Here is a 22122-nt window from a genome sequence, read left to right as displayed (position 1 = left end):
TTCTCTACCTGAGCATCTTTCTTTCCACTTTGTTTCCATCAGTGGAAGTGCCCTTTGAGAAGAAAACACTTCCTGGTCCTCAGGAGATGCTTGAAAATTGAATTAGAGCCTCCATTTCTTTGTGACTTGCAGTTGGGGAGTCACCATCTTAAGCATTTCCCATTTCTAGCAGGAACCAGCTATGAAGCAAAATGACTAAAAGAGGTACATAAGAGGGGAGAGTCCACGGAGAGACATTAATCGCCACGAGACTCTCCTTTCTTGTTACACTCGTCAAGTAAGAAGAGGGCCAGTCAGTGGCAAAGGTAAAGAGTTAACATGGGAGACGCAGCATTGTAGGCTGTGTGGTTAGAGCCTCGCTATTAGAGAAAGGAAAATTTCTACAGGATATCAGAACTTGGTGCCTCGGCCCATGAGTTTCAGGACGGCAAAGTTGTAAGTGGCAGCAATCATGAAGGTGAGCTGTAGGTAAGAGAAGAGAGAATATGAGTGAGAGTAGAAAAGGCTTCCTCCTCCAGTCCTTTTGGGAACGAGGAAGGGTAGAAATAAAATCATAGTTAAATAAAGAAAAAACTTCTGTTCTGCAAAAAGCAGCACATCCAGGCTTTTGCCCTGTATACTTGACTAGAAGTCCTCTCTGAGACATTTCCTTCCAATGGCCCAGGCCCAGAGAATCAACTCGACAAGGAATTTTTCCACACCTCTGCTCAGCCCAGCACTGAGTTTTCCTCAGGAAAGTGAACACTACCTGGGCTCTGCCATCATCATATCTTACGTGTCTGAGCGACCTGGATTCATAGGGTGCTTGCTGTAGACGCATAGCCACACCGTGCAGCACAGCCTTCCCCTGCTTAATGCATCCATCTATTTCACAAGATGAGGAACAACTCGACTCCGTAGAAAAGCCTCAGCGGTGGGGGCCAGGAGTGCTGCAAGCTGATCCTTGGCTGATCACCACTTATTCAATGACTCCAGATAAGTTGCTTCACCCTTCAGTACCCCGGGTTCTTAATCTGAACAATGAATGCACTACATTGACACTGCGCCGAAACACCATCCATAATAACAATTCTAATAATGTTAAGAGGTCCTTCCAGTATTTTCAGGAGAGTAACTAAATCCCTTGGAGAGCATCCAAGATGATTCCTATTTACAGTATATAGAATTCCAGGCTACCAAAAATCACGTTTAGTAAGGTTTCAGTGTTCTTGTCACTGATCTGACCGGAATGTGTTGAGAATTAACTATAATTTCTGACTGCAAAGCACCTGGCAATGTTACATGCTCTGTAAATGCTCTATCTTATTATTCTTGACCACAAATCTCTTTCCTCTTCCTCACACCACTTTGCTTGTTCTTATCTCATTTCTGAAAATTTTCTGCCTTGCCAACGCCAAGTAGAAGGCCACAGTCTCTACACTCTGCTGTCTCTGCCCAGCAGCTTTTCTCCAGCACTTCAAGGTTAGAAGGAATCTACCTCTTTTTACCTTTCAGCATAGCTGTACCCAAGCTATCCCAGGACCACTTATTTGCCAAGATCATTAAAAGACAACTCACCAGGGAAACCAGTGTGGCTGCGGCCCCCACAAACGCAGCAATAAACAGGTGGAAGGTCATTTGGAACTGTAAGAAAATGCAAAAGGGAGAACTGGGTCTTGCAACAGCTGAAATAGGCTCTGCTGCAGATCATGAGTGCAACTTTCTGGACGTGTTGATATCTTTCTGTGTGTTAATTTGGCATCTCTAACTAAGTTGTCACATCCCTGAGTGTAGGCCTCCCATTCTTCATGTACACCATAGCACCTGACCCCACAGCACCCAGAACACAGAATACTCATAAAATAGTATAGTCTTCCCAAATAATCAACTGGTTCTCCTCGGTTGTGCCCAGAATCCCAAAACATTTTGCTTTCAAAGAAATAGCTTACTGCCTTCTTCCTCAGGATTTACTTTTATTCCCCTGCCTCATTTGTGTATAATATCCATTCTCAATACAGTGTTTCCTTTTTCAAATGTACTTTCTTTTTAAATGAGATTGAGAAGTTCCGAACTAAATGTGTTTTATAAAACCTACGTATGTCTGGGCACAACCCATTTTCTTGATAAGGTTTTTAAGTAAAAGAATGAAAATTTTCACTTGGGGGATTTTGCCATTAAGCTCTATCTTTACCTAGAGCTACAAATTTCTCTTTTAAGGGAGGAAGTCTTAGAATGGAAGGCTTTCTCTGCAGCTTTAAGGAAAATAGATATTTTACCATGTATGCTCATTGGCTCAGGCAATATTTTATAGAAGGCAATCTGCTAACTCAAAGTCCAGCAAAAAGAAATTGTGGTCCTTAAAATCAAAGTTGAGTAGAAATTTTATGTTACTAGCCATTCCATTGTAAAATAACCCAGTGCCCCACTCACCTCAGCTGTTTTGCAGATGGACAGAAGGTTGGAGCCACACACCTTGCCAGGGAAAGCATTCCATGGGAGAACACCTACGTAAGACACAAATATCAACCAAGGTAAGCTTCACAGAGTTATGGGGCTACATGGAGCACTTCTTCCATCTTTAATCATCCTGGATGAAAAGTTGGGTCCTACTGACAATCAGGATCTTCTTTTCTAAAGATTTACCCAAAAAATAGAAGGTGGTATTGAACAGTTGCAAAATTTTTTGTTTGTTATTGAAATGTGCTGCTTCTGGGTCGGGGACAGCAGTCAACTGGGGTAGAGCAGTGCAAAGAGCCAAGAAAACTCCCACCACCTCCAAGAAGTTCCCTTCTCAGGGAAGAAACCTCTCCAGTTTCAATGAGAAGGATTAACAAACTAGATCCAAGCATCCATATTTTTATTTTTCCCCATAATTACCACCTTCCTTACCCTAAGAACCAAATATATAGTGCTTCTATAGGGGGTAGGGGAGCCAAGCCACCTTAACTCACCATACATTCTGGCATCAGCACAGAGACTGCCTATACTGGCAGAGGTCTTGCTGGGGGAGGCAATAGACTGGCAAGTGGTCCAAGTGTTGAAGTAAATGTACACAGGCACAGCAGAGCAGGCAAACACCAGGAGCCACACAATGGTCAGGGCATAGGTGATGCCCACAAACTAAAACAATTGACATGGGGTGGTTAGAAGTCAACATCAGCCTGCAGAAATTGAAATATAAACAAGGAGATCCTGGAATGGCATGTACCAGACATGAAACCAGGTTCCAGGGATTTCCACCAAATGAAATTAGTAAGCAGGGCACCTCTACCAAATGTCATTGGCAGTATCTACTAGAGAACTGGCCCCAAATATGACAGAGGGTGGGGGTAATGGGTGGGGGTTGGAGTGAGGAGGACCCCTGGGTTAGAGAGGCTTCAGGAGATTGTTTGGGCAGATAAGGTGTGAAGAAATCAAAAGAGATCTTGAAAGAAAGTCGTGCCATTTAAATGCCTTAGGCTGAGCTTAGAAAATGTTCTTTGTCAAAGGACTTTGGATCCCTAGTTATTGAACAAAGCCAATAGGAGATTTAAATTTCCAATCCCAAAACCTTTCTAAGCCAACTGCTAGCCACAAAAGACATCACCACAACCCACAGATGTTCAGCCCCCAAAGGATCTTTAACTCTAGAGGCTGGAAACCAATGTGTACCTCACTGGAAGCATGGATAGCCCTCTGACAAAGATAAAGCACTAAATATGCAGATCTACACTAGCTCCCTCTGGGGCCTCCAACAATGTAGGATCCCAGAATATTATGGATTCCATCTTGGAGTCAATTACTTAATTTCTATGATCCACCCTCCCTCTCAGATCAGGTACCTACCTACATCTCAGTCCCACGAGTAGCATTTTAAACTCTTGGGCAGTCAGATCTACTCTTGTTGTGGTCCCAGCTAGGAGGGGAGTAAAGGGGTACCAACAGATGGCTTAGAAATGGTCTGATTGAACAAAGCATCCCACGAAACTCATGCTTTTCCTTTTGAGATGAAATTTTCTAGGGAACTTTTAAAAAGTGAGGCTAAGCCAGCTGGGCACCACGTTCTTCCTGACCTTCTCGTTTGGCTGCAGCCATCACGTCCTCACTCAAAAGCCAGGCCCCTAAAGAGGACCCAGCCTTGGGTGGGGGTGAGGCCACAGACTCACGCCCAGTTGTCCCCCACCCCTTGTTATTGCCACAAAATCCTGAGGATGATCACCTTGTCGGGATGTCCTAGCCATTTTCCCAAACAATGACACACCCGCTCCAAAGAATGAGCTTGATGTTGGCCTCTGGAACCCCTCCCCTTCTGGCCCCCTGTTACCGTTGCACTCAGGCCCTTGCCGCAGATGGTGGTCTTGTAGTCGCCAAAGATCTGCCTGACTGCGCCGGTGGTGTAGAAGCCCTCAGCCAGCAGGAGGGCCCCATAAAGGAAGAAGAAAGAGGCAGTTCCATAGATGACATACTGGAAAGCATGGATCCTACATTAACAGACAGACAAAAAGCCAGAAAATCTAATGAATTGAGGACCCAGTTCCCTTGCTGCATAAGTTAGTTGGACCCTTGAGTGGGCACATAAACAAGGCTAGGGATTCTTTAGAGGGATCACTAGGTTCTTCCTCTGTGCTTCTACCTTATCTTTATTGAAGTAAAAGAAGATGCTCCTCCCCAACACCTGGTTTACCCTGTAACCTGAAGAACCAGGGCACTACTCTCCTTGACCTGACCCTTCAGAGATGCTCCCTCAGAGGAGAGAGGAGAGAGGAGCTAGGCAAGAAGGAAGAGGGATGAAAGAAGAGGAGTCTAACTTCCCCCAGGAACAGGAGAGGCAGCCCCACTCTGTCTAGTCATTGTGCCTCCCCCGAGTTCTTTATATGGACCACTTCAGAGGCTCCAACTCTGTCCATGTTAACCCTACCTAGCAGAAATTAAAACATGTGGGACAAAGCAAGGGTGGGGTAGGTGTGGTTAGGAGTGGGCTGGCAGGCAGGCAGACCTCCCCCTCTGAATGTGGCACTTTCCCTTCATTCAGGGCTTCAGATGTGGCACAGGTAGAACCTGCACGCAGAAGGAAGATCCAGGAATCCTGTCTGGCCCCACACCAATCCCCTACTAGTCACTAAGGTACTGATGAGTTCTGTATCTCCAAGATAGACAGGGTTTGTGTGGGACAGTAGGTACTTACACATTGATGAGATACTCATAGTCCTGGTAGTTTTTGGAGAAATAGGTCTCAATTAGCTTTTCTGTGCCAGTGAGTGCTTCATGTCCACAGCCACAGAACAGTGCCACCCCAAAGAAACACAATCCAGTGGCCACCAGGGAAGCAAAGGGGGCCCCTACGAGACATCTCGCACAGCACTCTAACAAGCCTGAGGACGAAAGAGGGTAAACAGTCAGGGATGGGCAATACATAGCTCATCACTCATCACTCTCCACCAGCCCAGCCAGGCCCTGTGCTCACATGCACGGATGGTAGGGGGTGGGGGGTGTCACCCCAGAGGCCAAAAGCAGGAGAGTCTAGAACCTTAGACTTTTAGAATGTGAGATTGACCCCCCCCCAAACCATACTTTGTTCCATTCTTGAAGATAAATCCTTACCTTTAATTCCCAGAATGTACGTGGGTTTTTGAACAATCGGTATTCAGGTAGCCAGCTAGAGAGATGATGCAATCATTCCCTCCTTTCTTCTCATTCTGATTTGTTTTCATCATTTATCAACTCTTATGGAGTACTTACTATGTGCCTAGCATTGTGCTAGGTATTATGTGGAGTGTGAAGGCGTAAAGACATAGACTCTGCCACAGGGGACTTGTTTGTCTACTGAGGAGAATGAGCTAGGTAGACCTAATATTTTCAACTAACAATTCCAGGCAGCCAAGTAAATGGTTACAAAGGGTAAATGCCCTTAGAATTCCAGGAAGGGATGAGTGCAGGCCAGAGATATTGATATTGTCAGACAACATTTGAGCCTTAAACAGCATTCCAGGTGGAGAAACTTTGGAAATTGCATGTTCCTGGATATTCCTGAACGTTGTGTGTATTTGCTGCACGGAATGCTTGATTCTTCTTAGTCTGGATGTGTGGAGAGCAGTCCAAAGGAAAGGAGGGAACTGGCAGAGGATGGGAAATGGTAATTGGAGGATTACTATTATTCTCAGTAATAAACAATGCAGGCTGAATGATTTTTGGACACTTTGCATGGCTGACTTGTCCCCCAATACTACAGTTTGGCCAATGTCCCCACCCTCAGTCCTACCCTGGAGTTCTGTCAAAACAGCTACAAAGAGACTTTATACAAAGTCAACAAAGCATGAAACGTCTTTCTGGAATGGCAAAACACACCAGGGCCTGGGAACACAGGTGTCTTAAAGTGCTAAGAGTCCCTGAGATTCCCCAGACCTGGTACCTCAGGCTCCAAGCCAGTGTTGCTGAGAAGCAGGAAAGGCACGCAAGTCACAGGCTCTGAGAGCAGCTGTGCCCCCAAGTACTAGCCCTGAGCTCTAAGGTGTCACATGGAGTGAAACTTAAAAAATATCCAGTAGATGACTGAATAGATGGGAAAAGGATGGCTCCCTCTGGCCTCTCGGCCAGATCCCCAAAAGGTGGAAGAAATGAAAGTGTTAAACTCTTCAGAAAAAAGTTATATATACACTGATTTTATCTATCCACATATCATAGAGATATGGCATATGAATTACTTTTGTATTTTTGTGTATATATATATAGTATACGCATATATAAAATATTTGTGTGTATATACACACACACACAAATAATCAGCAAATGTGCTGAGAAGCTGCTATTTTGGAAAAGCATGTTGGAACTCCTTACACAAATAAAATAAATTGTATTAATTTTTAGGTTTGGATTTTATCCAAAGCTCGCTTGTCTATTCCAGGGTACCAGGGACCAGGGGAGTCTTTTGCCTGAACCTCTTAATAATAGTACAGTTTCTTTTTAGACCTGAGTGCTTGACCATCTGGTGATTTGCCTGGCTGAACTGCATCCATGTGAACAGATTTTGAAGGACCAAATTATCTCTATCATGAGAAAGTTGAGGCAGAGACATTTATTTATCTCTGTTCTCAGAGCCACAGAATGAGTGAGTCCTCTTACCCACTGTCCCCTAAAATGACAGCACTTCCTTGGTGCTCAAAGAGCCACTTCCTCAAAGATTCTTGTATGTCACACCAGAGACAAGACTCAGAAGCCCAAGCCAAGCAAAATAAGTAGCTAACATTTGCAGCAGAACTGAATTTCCTCCCTTTTCTAAGAACTGAAGCACTGTTGTCAGAAAACTTGGCCTCTATGGGAAGCAGTGCTTCATTAGAGCTGGCCCACAGGGGGTGTGCGCGTGCGCGCACGCGTGCCAGGGCGGGGGCACATGCATGAATGCAAATGTTCACATAAACACATGTATATACCAGAGAGAAAACCATAGCAGTTGAAATTGCTCATTGTCCTCAGGAAACATTCAGAAATTGATCTTCCTCTTTCTCAACAGGTTAAGATACTAGATGCATCCTGTAAGTCAAGAAGAGGAGCTTGGAAATAAACAGTGCTGCCATTTTCCTTCTCGGCCTATCCCCAAACTCTTAGAATCTTCTAGTAAAGAAGGTCTCTGAAGCCTGGGGGTGGGGGAAGGGAAGGTCAGTGACCCCACTGTTCCCTCTCTCCCCAGCACAGGGTCAAGTCTTGGACAGAGCCCTCCATAGCTCCCCTGGACAAAGAAGCCTTGTTTTTCCCTGAGATCTCAGGAGCCTCATTGGTATTCTGCAGGGGCCTGCAGGCTTGGGGGTGGGGAGGGGATCAGACCCAGGGAACAATGGAAGAACTGTTTGTTTAGCCCAGAGTAAGGAGAGTCATCGTCCCTAGCAAGTGACTGTCCTGTGCCCACTCACTCACCCCAGCTTTCTCACCCTGGAAAGGGCTAAAATGGTGGTGCAGGTGTGAGCAGGGATGGAGAAACTTGAACTCTTGCTAACTAAACAGAGAATTCCACTCTAAGTTTTAGCTGATGCCCCCTCCAGGGTTGTAAAGATGAGGAAAAAAGCCGCTTGAGTCTATCTGATCCCTCAAGCATCATCCAAATAACCAGAGAGTATCACATATAGTGTTCTTACTGGGTGATAAAAGGCTAAGCCATGGGAGCAATTCTGAATCATCAACTGATATTCTTTCTTCTTACATCCATTTTTCCTCCATTTTCTTAGAGCTCAAATAACTTAGCACCCCCTTTTCTGCTCCATTGCCACTCGAAGCAAGGTACAAAAGGACATAGGCTTTAATGAGTCTCTAACATGGAGTTGGAAATAAATGGCCCTGGATAAATCTATCACTCCTCAGCTATAAACAGTTCAACAATATAAGCATAAGCATCAGGTGTCCACCTCTTCACATTGAAATGAAATGTTTGTTCTGGGGGCATTTAAGTTCAGCAGAAATGAGGGATCTCAGTCAGTCAGTCCAAGCAAAAAATCAAATTTTGGATTCCAACTGGGAAAAACTCAGAACATGCAAGAAATCGTGTCATCAAAGTAGTTGACAATCAGAACATTCTGAGAAAGGTCCATTGGGTTCCCTTTGATTTGGGAATGTGTGAACCTAAAGCCAGAGAGTCTCCATTTCAGAAGACTTCACGGTTGAAAAGATATCAGTTTGATTCAGGAAGGCTGTGAGGGATTCTGAAGAAGTTCCTTGGCTCTTGCAAGGGCATTCTCACATTTCCAGGCTAAGTATAGACTGCAACATGGTGGAGTTGGCATAAAAGAACTATATAGCAATAATATTACCCAATGCAACAGAATTGGATTAAACCACCTGACTTTGTTGAGAGGTGATAAAGAAAAATAATAACCTTCCCCAGTGTTTTCCTTTCATTTCTGCTCATTGGATTCAGTACAATTATTAAGCATATTAGCAGTAACCTAGACACTATGGGAAACAAAATGGAATTATAAGGCCCAGTCCCTTTCTTCAAAGAGCTTTCAGTCTTGTTGGGGAAAACAAACATGTCTGTGAATCAAAGACCAAAGCTGCCTATAATCTAGTGTTAAAATGTGTATCACCAAGTCCTGTGGGCAAAATGTAAGCAAAGGGGAGATATTCAGTGTTGACTAGATATATCTGCGAACTCCCCAAACTAGTCTAATCAATCTGTGGTAGAACTTCAAGCCCTTCTCATTAATGCTCTTCACAGGAGTCTGACAAGGCTCAACGGGACTGCTGTGACTCATCCAGATTCGTCTATCCAAGGGACTGGATTGATCCTGATGCTGTCTCTTTAAGCAGGAGCCAAAAGCTCCCAAGCCCTCCCTCCTTTCCCATGCCCTGGGCACGCCTTAAGGACGAGCTCCATGATGGAAATTTAGTGTGAATCTGGGAACCCATCAAAGGGAGGAAAGGAAGGACTTTCATGGAAAGGGATGGTAGAAAGAGACCAATTGTGCCCTGCACAATTCCCAGCCTGTCCCTTGAATCCAGCTGACAAAGGGAGAGATAGAAGAACCCTATACAATAGAGCTAAACAACAGGCAGGCTCATTGAGTGAAAAACTGGCCCCATCTCCCTAAGTCTCTAATCTGAGCTAAAGTCTTACCCTCCTCCCAGAACCCACCCCTTAACCTCACCCCATGAACAGAAGCTCCCTTGATCAGGACCTATCACAGTTGACAGGACCAAGATGCTAGAACAGCCGTGACTGGTACTGGGGATGGATGGGGATGAGTGGGTGGGTTCTAGGAGTAAAACAACAATCAACAGGAGGTGCCAGAGACAAAGACTTTTGCTTCTGGCCTTATCCTGACCAGACAAAGCCCTGCCTATAATCTTGTCTTTCCTACATGAAATCAGCACTTATACCACATTCAGGCGCTGGAAAGAGGCCCTGTAGCCCCTGAGGCATGGGAATCCAAGCTTGCTAGATGGTCAAGCCATGCAGAGTTAAATATAAAAGGAATCTCAGGCTCCTCTTTGAACAGGTATTATTATTGCCATGGCAACAGCAACTGGACCACCTTGTTTCCTATATTCCCTACTCCTCCCCAAACACACACACACAGGCACGCATGCATGGATACACATATGCACACATGTATGCCAATTTATACCCAAACATTGGGAGACTGGGGTAGAGGCTGGATTGTTAAACTCTATCTCTGACACATTGTCTTCGCCTTGCCCACTTCTGGAAAGGTTAAAGAGAAGCACCTGGCACTAAGCTGAGAGACAACAGTTTCCATACCTTATTCCTTAGGTTAGTCTCCCACCATTTCCTCCTCTCCCCTTGGTTGCAGTGTGAAGCTGATCTAGGGAACCTTGTTCTCTTCCTCGGGATGTCACTGACTCCTTTCCAGAGCCCTGTCTGGCAGAAAGCTCAGAGGCCAGTGCAGAACTGAACGATCACCTTTAGGACCATTTTAAAATAACCAAGGAGGAATTAATCAATCAGTACTTGCTGAGCTTTTGCTGTGAGTTTGACACTGGGCAGGCCCTGACAGTGGGAAAGGAAGGGAAAGCTACTCTGTTCACCTCCCATGGCTGCTGTGACCCTTCCTGATCAGGTCACTGCCCTGACTTGATGTTCTCTGGACCTGAAGTTCTGTGGGCAAGGAGGCATTTCTACTGTTGCTTTCTTTCAGCACCAGGAATCCTGGGGATGGTTTTCAAGGCTTTAAGTTAATACACAAAAAGGTAACAAGGGAAAAAGATGCCACTGGCTGGGGTTCTGCCTTCATAGGTTTGGAGACTATATTTCCCCTCCCACCCATTTCCCAGGGGTTTCTTGGGCCTTGTTACTACTCAGAGAGATTTGATAGCATAGTTCTAGTTGTCAGGCTATTGAGTAAATTGCTGGCTTTCCTAGCACAGAGCCAGAGCAAAAGGTCCTCGAAGCAGAGCAGACCTTTCAATCTGCCTGGCTCTCCAAGAGCGCCTCTGGCTCTGCAGGGCCAAGGTGAGGAGTGGGGTGGGGAAGGCTGCCTATGATCATTTTGGTCAGTGTCTCTAGGAAAAGTAAGTGAATGTGCTGGTTTGAATCCGCTTTCTTTTTAGCTCCTGGCATTCCTGCAGCATTCTTGCCATCGTGATGGGATTCAGATAGTCTTCAGGCATCTTGTAAAAAACTGGACCCCTGCTCTGCCTCCACACTTTTTGCCTGGGCTACACTCACTTACTCTGAGCCAGCCAAAACTACGCTGCTCGGCAAACAGCCACCTTTGGAGGGAAGCATCATAGTCTGGTTACCGGGGTAACAGCCACTGTTCTCAGACATCAGGCTTTGCAGGAGCCAATGTTTTGCTGTTCAGTAATGGCATTGTGTTACTAAGCAGAGAATAATCAGCTACTGCTCTTTGGCTCTTTTCCGGTTCCATTGTTATCCCAAAGACTCATTTGGAACATCCCTCTCCCAAGTCAGGACAAGTTTTAATGAACTATCATTTCCCCCGTAAACCTTTTGTGTGGACACTACTGAATTCCCTGTTCCTCTTCACTTCCAATCCTACTGGATTCTGTATGGTTGAGGTAGTGAGCTCCCTGTTCCTGGGGGTGATTAAGAAGAAGCTGTAGGAATGTTTAATTGGGTGTTGTAGAAGGGAATCCTGCATTGAGAATTAGCTCAGACAGCTTCTTAAATTCCTTCCAATCCCAGATTCCACGATATAATTTGTCTACTGCAATAGTTAAACAGCAACACACTCCATGTCAGAGGTAGTAGCAGTTCAGTACCTTGCTGGAGATGCTCTATTATTTACAAAGTATTTGAGATACTTTGTCATTGAATAACTGAGAACTCAATGGCTACTCCATCATGTGCACCTGGCCCAAGCATGGCCCACCCCCAGGATCTGGGATCCAATACACAACCTCTACTGTGCCCTCACTATGGTAATCTCCCCTGAAGGAAATCATCCAGCCTCCATAACAGGAAACTATCCCTATGGTCACCTTATTTGTTCCTGCCTTCTCCTCAGGGCTTTCATCCCCTAAGGAAGTAATATTCAGCATCCTTCTTTACTCCTTCTCCGTTTTTTAATTCACAAGCTACCCAATCAGCTGCCTTGACATTAGGTAGGGTTCTTGATGTTACCTAGGGCAGGAATTGAGTTCCTCCAACATTCACCTCTCACCTGGCCACACTCAACTGGACAAATGATTCTTACCCAAGTGCACAGAGTACATACAAAGAAAGTCCAAACACTTTGGAAAGAAGAGTCAGCCTATACATGCATTATTGTATAATAATTGGTATTATTATTATTTACAATTGTTGTAGAGCTTGCCCATTTTCAAAGGACTCCCACATCATTATTATTTGATTTTTATAACCCTGAAAGTAGACAAAGCAGTTATTGTTATCCCCATTTTCCAGATGATGAAGTGATAATTCACAGCAACCTACCCAACGTCATGAAGTTCATAAGTGGCAGATCTGGGATTCAAACCTGGTTGTGTTAACTTCTAGTCCAGTTCTCTGCCCTCTTAATTATCCTGCCTGAATACATGCTTCAAAAAGCTCTCTCAGTGTTTCAGGATGAAACAACCTAAAGTCTGACACCAGCTTAGTATAACTGAAAACATATCTATCTCCGTGGATGTTGTTGGAGCCTTCTGAGTATTACGTTTGATGGTGAATACTCAGGACAATTGATTCTCATTTCATTTAGGATGTATTCAAGCTGCTGCTCTTGTTTTGCCAAATGTGAGCGATGTCTACATGTTTCTGTGGCATCCTGTGTGGACAAAGACCCTTGTGCTCTGCACACCTTGCTCTGAGTAGACACCACCAGAGACCAGACCTCATAGCTTCTCTACGGAGAAGCCCTCAGTACTCAACCAAGTCAGCAAGAGCCCTAAGGTCCCATCAACCTCCTTGTCATAGCAGGGATTTAGAGTCTGAGCCATGGCCTCAGGAAGGCTAAGTGTTTAATATTTGCTACATATGGTCACCCATACATGTGCGTGCACGCACGTACACATACACACACACACACACACACACACACACACACACACCCTTACCCATATCCGTTCCCTATGGTAAAGCCATTGAGGACTTTATTTTCATTTCCTGAACCGGGGATTGACCTCCTTAGCCATGGCCAAGCCTGAGCCCATCTCTCCCAGTTTCTTTCTGATGCCCAGCAGGGTCCAAATTTTGTATCAAGCAAGCAGTTATTTTGAACAGCTGAGGGCCAGCCAACATTAGTTGCCTCCAGCAAAACCAGGGATGTCAGCTGACTGGGCCATTACCAGGACCTGGGGACCAGGGGAAAAGAGAAGGTAGAGGGAAGTGAGGGGGTAGGAGGACACATGACCACATCCAGCCCGCCAGGCACTCTCTCCAAGGACCTGTGGGACTCTCCACGTGCTGCTGGAGTTCTTTGACAATAAAGCATCATTCTCAGTACAGCAGAGAAGGAGTTAATTTAACTGCGTGCTAAGGAATTAAAAAGAAAACAGGTGCCAAAACACAACTCATTTCAACCATTAGAAACCCCGAACCGCAAAGTTCTTGCAAATTCCTGTGCTTTGGCTTGAATCTTCCATGCTAAAGTTTTTGAAACTCACCCATGTCTTTGGGACTCTGATTCCAATTGTAGCCGGCTGGCTAGTCTGCTTTGCAGCTGACTTTGTTCAGCTGGAAGGATCTTGGTCTCTCCAGTCTCCTTCTTCGGTCCTTTACTTTTTCTCTCTGAGTATCTTTGTCCTCTTCTCCTGCAATGAAAAGGGCTTTCTGATTGACAGCCAACCCCCTTAAAGGGACAGGCCCGCTTTCCTCCTCCTCTCCTCCTCCCCTTCTCCTCCCCTTGTCCCCACCTCCTCAGGGATACTCCCTTCTCTAAGGCCTCCATCTTCTCTTTCTGCTTTTCACTGCCAATTGTCTCATTTTTTTTCTTCCCCCCCCCCCAAGGCTTGCCTGTGTGGAATTTCACTTTGCTGCACAGACATCTGGAAATGCGGTTTGGGGGTGGAAATAAAGAGGTCCTGCAGGCCTCCAACTGATCCTTGGATCTATTTGGTGTGGGATGTGGCAGCACAAGTGTCAGAAGCCAGGAAGGTGGTAGCCCTGGCGAGGCAGTCAGGGTCGAAAACCTAGGTGCCATCTCCCAGTCCTTCCAACTCTGCCCCAACCCCACCCCTCACTCCTAGCTGCCCTTGACCCTATCCACCTTTACTCTCCCCCCACCCTTTGGAAAATAAGCACTCCTTCCCTGCCATCCCAGCTCCAGAAACACAGGAGAGAAGAAAAATTGTCTTTTAAAATAATTTCCTCCAAATCCTTCTTAGTTTCAACTGAATGAGGACAAAACACAAGCTGTTGATTCCACGAACAGATTTTGACCAAGCTGGAGAAAAGTAGAATTGTAATCATTTTTATAGACGGGATAACAGAGACCCAGGGACGGGGCAAGACCTGTTGTGCAGGTTCACAGAATAGGCTAAAGAAAAGGTCAGAATTAGGGATGTGGGTGATTTCCATGGAAGGTAATTGACTTTGACACGAGAACACAATCTGGAAATTAGGTAGTCAATATCCCACCCTGAGAATAGTGTCGTCAGAGAGCTGAACCCAGGCTGGTGAGAGGCAGGGAGTGGGTTGAGGTGAAGCCATGGGTGCCAGTGAGGATGGAGGGAAGGGGAAAGTAATACGGTTCTTTCCACAGAGAAAGAAACACTAAGAAAAAATAGCCAAGTAGCAAAAACAAGGGAATAATATGCTAAACCTAATAATATTTATTTCTAAAGACTGTAAAGGTATTTGAGTGCCCAGGACTGGGTGGGATTAGCCTATGGAAGGTTTTCTAGAAGAACCGAATCTTAACCAGTGTCTACCTAGCTCCTTGTTCGTGTTCCCTATCCCTTCAGGAGTCTCAGAGAGACACGACTCTCTTGACCTTGAGGCCCACATCTTCCCATAGATGGCCTATAAGGAAACTGGTTGGCATATAACTGGAAGAGTACCATTAAGACTCCAGGGAAGTAAGGGATGCCCCCTCCCTAATTTTCCCCATGGCTTTGCCTTGGGGTAAGAGAGGAGAGGAAGGAGATACTGAGCAGAGTCTAGAATCTTCCTATGGGGGGAGAGAGGCAAAATTGTGTCTTACAGTTTTCTCTTTGGGTTGTGGCCTTGGTCACTTTTCTGGCTTGGGCTCTTCTGTTAGGAAATGGGTGAATCTTCTGCAGATGCCCTTGTGGGTCCCCTCGGTTCCTGAGTCCTGTAGTAGTTGAGGCTTGTCCAGAGTCCTAGAACTCTATATCCTCTGCTCTTATACCAGCCCCAAGGAGAAAGGATCCCTGTAAACACTGCCCCTTTGGCAGAACCGTGTAATAGTAGCTTTCTGGAGCAGACCAGACTAAGGCCATACGACTGATGGTAGAGGGTCCCAGGACCCCTGACCTCGCCAGCCCTGTTCTCCAGCCACAGACTCCACTTACTGAGGAAGCTGAGTTGTAGGATTGTGCCAACAATTAACTTCTGGATGGTTGTTGTGAGAATGGCCCTGGAGGAGAGGCGGGGACCAAAAGCAAGAAGTCAAATGGGCCAAATGTGTGCCCTCAGCTTCTCAGATGGCAGAAGAAACTGAGTGCAAACTCCGGGGGTTCTGATTTACGGGATGAGAGAGATGGTTTTTCACAGCTCAAATAGATGAGACAGCTCCATATGCAGGGGGAATCTCTCAGGCTGAGCTTCTCACAAATCTGCCCCTGGATTCCCAGCAGCAGCTCTGGGGACTGCTAAGCTACTTGGAAGAAAAGATGTGTTCCCAGTAAATTCACAGATACCAATTTTTCAAACATATTCCCCGACATTTCTCTTCTCCTTTCCTCCAACTCTCTTGCCATACTATTCATTTTGTCTTCTCCCCAAGTCTCAATCTCTCTGTGTCTCTGTTTCTCCATCTCTGTCTCTGCTTCTCTCTGTGTTTCTTTTTCTCTCGCCACAGTCCTTGATGGAGCATGTCTTCCTGTCTGCACCTTGTTCTTATGCCTGGGATGGCAAAGGGGCTCAGCCAGGTGACTGTGTCATGTTCACTGTCCCCGGTGCCTTAAGGTTCCCAGCTCCCCAGGATCTACTGTGTTACAGTGGCTCTGTAGGGCCTGACACTCTGCCTCAGAACCCACTCACCACCCTTCTCCTGAGCCTTTCCCACAGCCCTCATAGGGTTTTTTCCTAGGTCCCCAAGGGGGCTTTCTAAAAAATCTATCCAACCCCACCAATTTCTGTGATTCTGCTTCCCATGGTTCTGCTGGCTGCCCTTGGCAAATGTTCTCCAGAGTCCAGCTGGGTCCCCGGCAGTACCCAGGGATTCCTCAAGAGGGCACTGCCAGCCTTCTTGGTGGCAGCCTGCTGCCTGCACTGGGTGCCTGTGGGAACAATACAGGATTGTATGAAACTAGTAAACAATTTGCTTAATGCAATTCTGATGGTACCTCAGAGGATCTGGACCCCCTTGATCACAGCTTGCTTTGGTTGTGCAGCTTTCTTGCCAATAACTCCAAAACGTTTGGATAGTACCTCCCCTCTCTGCTGTGTGATCCCATATTACCAGATTCTTGAAGGCCACTGGGCAAGTGGGTTCTCTTTGCTCCATTGTATAGAGTGAACTCTGAAATTCAGGGAATTCCAGTGAATTTCTCCCAGGAAAGTAAATAAGGGCTCAAGTGCCCAATCTGGCAGGCCACTTCTCCATGTCCTCAAAAAAGATTGTAAAGGGAAACAGAGAAGGCACAGTACCTGAGGTCACCTGCTAACACTGGGGCTGCGGAGCTGAGGCTTTGCTTCTGCTCCCCAAGATAATGTCCTCCCAGATCAAATTTAAGAAGGCAAGTGGCTTATTCTTACAGCTTTTCTAGCCCTGGCACAGAGGGCTGGCTGGCAGACTATATATTATTTCCTAGGCACTTGAGCTAGAACTTTCCACACCCAATTTCATGCCGATTGGTGGCCTTGCCTTTCCGGCCAAGAGAACTGAGGGCTGAGGGCCAGAGATGTCACATACTTTGGGCTGGCAGGGGGTGGGAGGAAGTAGAGGGTGCTCCTTCTCCTCTTCTGAAGATTCAGAGAGCAGTGCAAAGATGAATGGGGGCAGGGGGTGAGTTGGATGTGTATTTGTGATGAGGAGATGCCCATGGCTTAGGGGTAGAGTGAAGGGTAGTCTGGAAGCCAGAATAATCAGATGAATAAGCTCAGGAAAGGAGTGTCTAGGGACCACCAAATAGCTACTAGCAACGTGGAGAAATAAGCTGTCCACAAAATCCACCTTCACCAAAATGAAAACTCGGCCAGTCTTGGCACAGTGGTCCCTGCAGAGGGGCCGTATGTTTGATACAATCTCTGAGCACAGCAGAAATAATACTACTATCCTTGGCTGTCAAATACTCACCTGACTTCTGAGGACCAATGTTATTTGTTCTAGTTTGCTGATGGGGTACAGAGGCAGCTCTCCCAATGCCACCCAGCAGGCAAGGGACAGAGCCACCTCTAGAGGATGCACCTCTCCAGACTCTCATTGCTTAGAAGTTGCTTGGAAGATTGTTCTGCTCCAAAAGAATGTTTGCACAGAGAGCCTCTGGCCTGAACAAGAACAGCCAGGGGGAGCATGGACAGGTTTCAGGCTGCTGTGGCCCAAGTCTCCAACCCTTTGTACTTCTCAGGCTAAGCAGGGGGTCCACGTTCAACTCCAGTCAGGGCAAGTTATGTGCAATTTGTAGATCAGTGGGACTCAAAATCAGTCACTGGAGATTAGATAATACTAAGGACTTTCTTATATTTGTTAGGTGTAATAATAGCATGGTAATTATGTTTTTAAAAAGGATCTTTTATCAGTTAGAGTTGCACAGAGAAATATTTAGAGGTGAAATGTCATGATGCCTGAGATTTTTTTCCTCCCCCAGAAAATTACAATAGCAAGGTTAGATGAAATAACATTGGTTAAATGTTGAAAATTATTGAAGCTGGGTGATGGGGACATGAAGGTTCATTATACTATTTTCTCTACTTTGTGTATGGTTAAACTTGAAGTCACAAAGGAGGAGTCATTAAAGTTAAGGTTGAAACAAACTCAGAAAAAAAGAGAACACTTTCAAGAGAGATCTCCAATCTTTCTGGGAGAATGCACATAGCCTGATAAGAGTGGCCTGCTTCTGGGGAAGGGGATAGGGGGCTTGGAGCAAGAGGGAGACTTTTCACTCTACGCACTTTGGTGTAGTGGGAATTTGTACAATCAGCCTTTGGTATCCTGGGGTTCGCATCCTTGGATTCAACCAACTGCGAATGGTTGAATACTTGGATGCGGAACCTGTGGACACCGAGGGCTGAGGGCTGACTGTGGGACTTGAGCATCCGCAGATTTTGGTATCTGCACCAGTCCTGGAACCAATCCTCTGCGGATACCAAGGGACAATTGTAATTATATGCAACGCCTTGGTTTTTCTATTGAAAATCTCATTCGAAAAATGCTTCAGGCAGATTGAGGGACAGCAGCCTGTGGGTCCCTTGAGTCTGCTCCACTGATGCTGGTGGATCACGAGAGAGAAGTCCTCGCCGTGGCAGATTGGCCAGCCCCCATGCCGCCCACACCCTTCTTTGCCTGCGTTTCCGAAACACTGACCTCCAGCCACAGGAGAGTACTCCCAGGAACACCTCCTGAGGCACAGCTGGATGGAGAAGAGAGGTTGCTCTTGTCCTGCTCCCCGTGGGAGGAGAAGACATGAGCCCTTGAATGCAAGAAAGGTCCTCAGCACAAGAGGCTGGTCCCTCCACCTTCCAGGGGAACAAGGCCCCTCCTCGCCCCTCTGCTGACCCCACGAACAGTGAAGGCTACGTCTGCCACTGAAGGGACCCACTCAGGCAGCTGCTCAAGCCTCCCTTTCAAAGCTGCTGCTCAGGCCTCCTCCTTTCAAAGCTGCTGCCCAGGACTGCCTTTTCAGAGATATGATTCTGCCCCCTCAATCATCATCAGAATCATCATCATCATCATCAAAGTTTGCTGTCCCTTCAGAGAAGCCAGGCCAAGCCCTTCAGCCCTGGCTGCTTGCCTGATTCAAAGGAGTCGCTCTGGGCTGTGGACAATACCTCAACGCAAAGCCACGCGCCTATGGAGTGGATTGTCTACCCTCGAGGCTGGGGTGCCTTCTTTGGGAAACTGTGCCAGCATCCAGGATGGAGAAGAAGGGGAGTCTCAGTTCTCCCTGCTGAGAGCTGCATACTCCACGTAAGCACAAATCATGGGGCCAGAGCTTAGCGCAATTGCCCCACAGGGCTGAGGATTGCTTTCCCCCCTCTTCCTCCCACACCCTGGGCTGAGCCCAGGAGGAATCCTGGGCAGTTGCTCTCCCCACCAGCATGGGCTCCTCCTGCCACTGAATAGGATGTGGCAGGCACTGAGCCTTGGGGGAGCTCCCACCCTCCAACCATTCCCCGCCTAGGAACTCGATTGCTGTGGAATTGTCTGTGACAGCCAGGGGGGGCACAAGGGGCACAGGGAGGGGTTAATGCACTCCTCCATCCTGGCCTGCTCCTTCCTAGGCTGTAGACACCCAGGACCTTGGAGGGAACTGGGTTCATTTTTTAAGCACAATTAGTCCAAAACCATAAAGTCTAAGAGGCAATTCCCCTGGAGGACCCTCCAAAGAGGGTTTTACATGCTCCTTGGATTATCCTTGAAAATCCTTCAAATTTTCTAATGCACTGCAATTATTTCCACAAGCTGAATCCAGCAGTTCTTGGAAGGGTTTCAAAGGATAGAGTGTCAGCAGCTTCCCTTAGCCTCTGCTCCCTCCCTGCAGCAGAAACCTTCAGGAAGGAAAGCAAATCCTCACTGGTATGTTCTCTCTACCCTGGCTGTACTGTTGCTGCCCAGCCACAGAAGCTCTGTTCAATTCTCAGCCCATGAGACACCCTCCAAGGAGCTGGCCTTAGAGAGAGCCACTGAGCCTAAGCTACAAGCCTAAAAAGCCAGTAGGGTTCTTCATTCTGGGGCAAGAGCTCCCCAACTGTCCTCAGATTTCCTCAAAAAGGGGACATGGAGGTGGCTGGGGAATGCTGGGGTGGGGCTGGCTGTCCCAGTTAAAGCTGAGTTTAGAGAGAGTGGCTAGTCCTGGGTTCCCTGGGAGTAGCCATCCTCTCTCTGTTGATAAATCAAGAAGGAAGTTGATAGCATTGCAGCATGAAGGATTTTTAGCAAGATATCAAGTGGGCCTTCCAGATGATCAGAGCTGTCTATGAGCAGCGGAGCAGAGTGATTAATAACATAGACTCGGGTTTCCCTGGTGGCACAGTGGTTGAGAATCTGCCTGCTAATGCAGGGGACACGGGTTCGAGCCCTGGTCTGGGAAGATCCCACATGCCGTGGAGCAACTAGGCCCGTGAGCCACAACTACTGAGCCTGCACATCTGGAGCCTGTGCTCCGCAACAAGAGAGGCCATGATAGTGAGAGGCCCGCGCACCGCGATGAAGAGTGGCCCCCGCTTGTCGCAACTAGAGAAAACCCTCGCACAGAAACGAAGACCCAACACAGCCAGGAATAAATAAATAAATAAATTTATTTAAAAAAAAAATAACATAGACTCTGAAGTCAGACACACCTGGGCTTGAATATCAGCTCTACCAAATACCAGCTCTGTGACTTGGGCCAATTCAACCTCTCTGGGTCTCCATTTTTTCATTCCAGAAAATGAACAATAATAATAGTGACCTCGTGGAGTTATTGAGAAGATTACACAAGATAATGAACATAGTTAGCACAGTGCCTGTGCTACGGTATAATAATAATAATAATAACTAGGGGAGATGACAGAGTATCTCTGAAAATGTTTAATAGGCGTTTAGCAAACAGAGGCTGAACTTGAATGATCTCTAGAACCAACGCCTTTCAGATCCAGGATTCCTAGACTTCCCCGGAACCTCTTCATCTTTTAAATGGACCTGAGGAACTATGCTGAGGCGTATTGAGACTCCTTGAGACTCACCCAGCAGTTCAGCTGCATGCTCCTCTAGGTATGGTCCTCACTAGGATGACCAACTGTCTTGGTTTGCCGAGAACCAAGAAGTTTCCTGAGATGTGGGAATTTCCATGCTAAACCTAGGTAAACGCCAGGCAAACTGGGACAAGTTGGTCAGCCTACACCAGCACTCGCACCCAAGCAGGGCCATAAGCACAGTCCTTGAAGCAGTTCCCTCAAGGGCTGTGCGAAGCAGCCTGCGTCAGTTTCCCCATGCTGAAGCCACTGAAGAGGAAATTCTAAAAGCCCCCCATTCCTTTACTCTCTGCAATATCATGTCCAGGCAAGTAAGCTTGCCAGATAAAATACTCGACACCCAATTAAATTTGAATTTCAGATAAACCACAAAAAAATTGTTTAGGATAAGTATGTTCCCAATTACTGTCTGGGATATACTTATACTAAAAATGTGTTTATTGTTTATCTGAAAGTCAGATTTAACTGGGTGCCCTGTATTTTTATTTGCTAACTCTGGCAACCCTACAAGCCAGGGCAATCTTCCATGGCAAGCCAAGCTGGTTTCTGGGGAGGGAGCCGGAGGGGTTGCTAGGGAAACCTCAAAAAAGAAATCACGGTTCCCTATGGACACACCTTCTACTCTGCATTTTGGCCCCCAATTCCTTCATCTTGTGAGCCTTACCAACCCCCCGAACCACGCCTGACTCTAGGGAAGATCGTTTGGGGCAAGGCAAGATGTGATGGGCCCTGAGGCGGGCCGCACAATGCAGTGGTTAGGGGTTCGGGCTTTGTAGCAAGCCAGATTGGGTTTGCATCACACCTCAGCTTAGGACACAGCACAACAGTAATAATAGCGGTTCTTGTTAATACTTAGGGCCTGACCTTTCTCCTGTTCATCTTCTCTCTTCTCTTCTTATCCTGTATCCAGCAATTTGCCAGGCTTTGAGGAGAATACAGAGTGATGGGAGGATTTCTGGACACAGCCCTTGCCTGAGGGGATTTACAGGTTCATCTGGAAAACATATTAGAGATATTAACCAAATGGAGACTCAGACACAACGAACACTGAGCATCTACCTATGCTTGGCTTGCCCTATGTGCGCATGTAAACAGAGGGCTTAGCCTGTCCTTTCAAAGTCAGATAAAATTGGCTCTAGCCCCTATGCCACGCCTTGCCAGGGAGGCCCAGTGTCTTC

At 46.6% G+C, this 22122-nt stretch overlaps 1 protein-coding gene across 1 annotated transcript; it reads right to left on the bottom strand.

Moving 5' to 3' along the window:
* Positions 1–390: 390 nt before the first annotated feature.
* On the bottom strand, positions 391–18307 carry PLP1 (proteolipid protein 1). Its single transcript, XM_061178190.1, has 9 exons — positions 18160–18307; positions 16180–16329; positions 6162–6238; positions 5144–5346; positions 4283–4439; positions 2931–3099; positions 2410–2483; positions 1558–1623; positions 391–462 (listed from the first exon to the last, which is right to left on the bottom strand). Exons 1-9 carry the CDS (start codon positions 18305–18307, stop codon positions 391–393), a joined length of 1116 nt encoding a protein of 371 aa, XP_061034173.1.
* Positions 18308–22122: the final 3815 nt, after the last annotated feature.

This window comes from Eubalaena glacialis, chromosome X (assembly GCF_028564815.1).
Source record: "Eubalaena glacialis isolate mEubGla1 chromosome X, mEubGla1.1.hap2.+ XY, whole genome shotgun sequence".
In the NCBI taxonomy this organism is placed as follows: domain Eukaryota; kingdom Metazoa; phylum Chordata; class Mammalia; order Artiodactyla; family Balaenidae; genus Eubalaena; species Eubalaena glacialis.
Note: the sequence above shows the minus strand (reverse complement) of the source record. Positions and strands in the feature narration are given on the sequence as shown.

Bases quoted from the DNA above. Each gene is read 5' to 3' on its own strand.
- PLP1 (XM_061178190.1), bottom strand. From the start codon at position 18,307: ATGCTCAAGTCCCACAGTCAGCCCTCAGCCCTCGGTGTCCACAGGTTC. The intron at 3,100-4,282 runs GTAACAGGGGGC...CAATTGTTTTAG, and splicing joins GCAAGGGCCTGAGTGCAACG to TTTGTGGGCATCACCTATGC. The intron at 463-1,557 runs GTGAGTTGTCTT...TCTTACCTACAG, and splicing joins CAGCCACACTGGTTTCCCTG to CTCACCTTCATGATTGCTGC.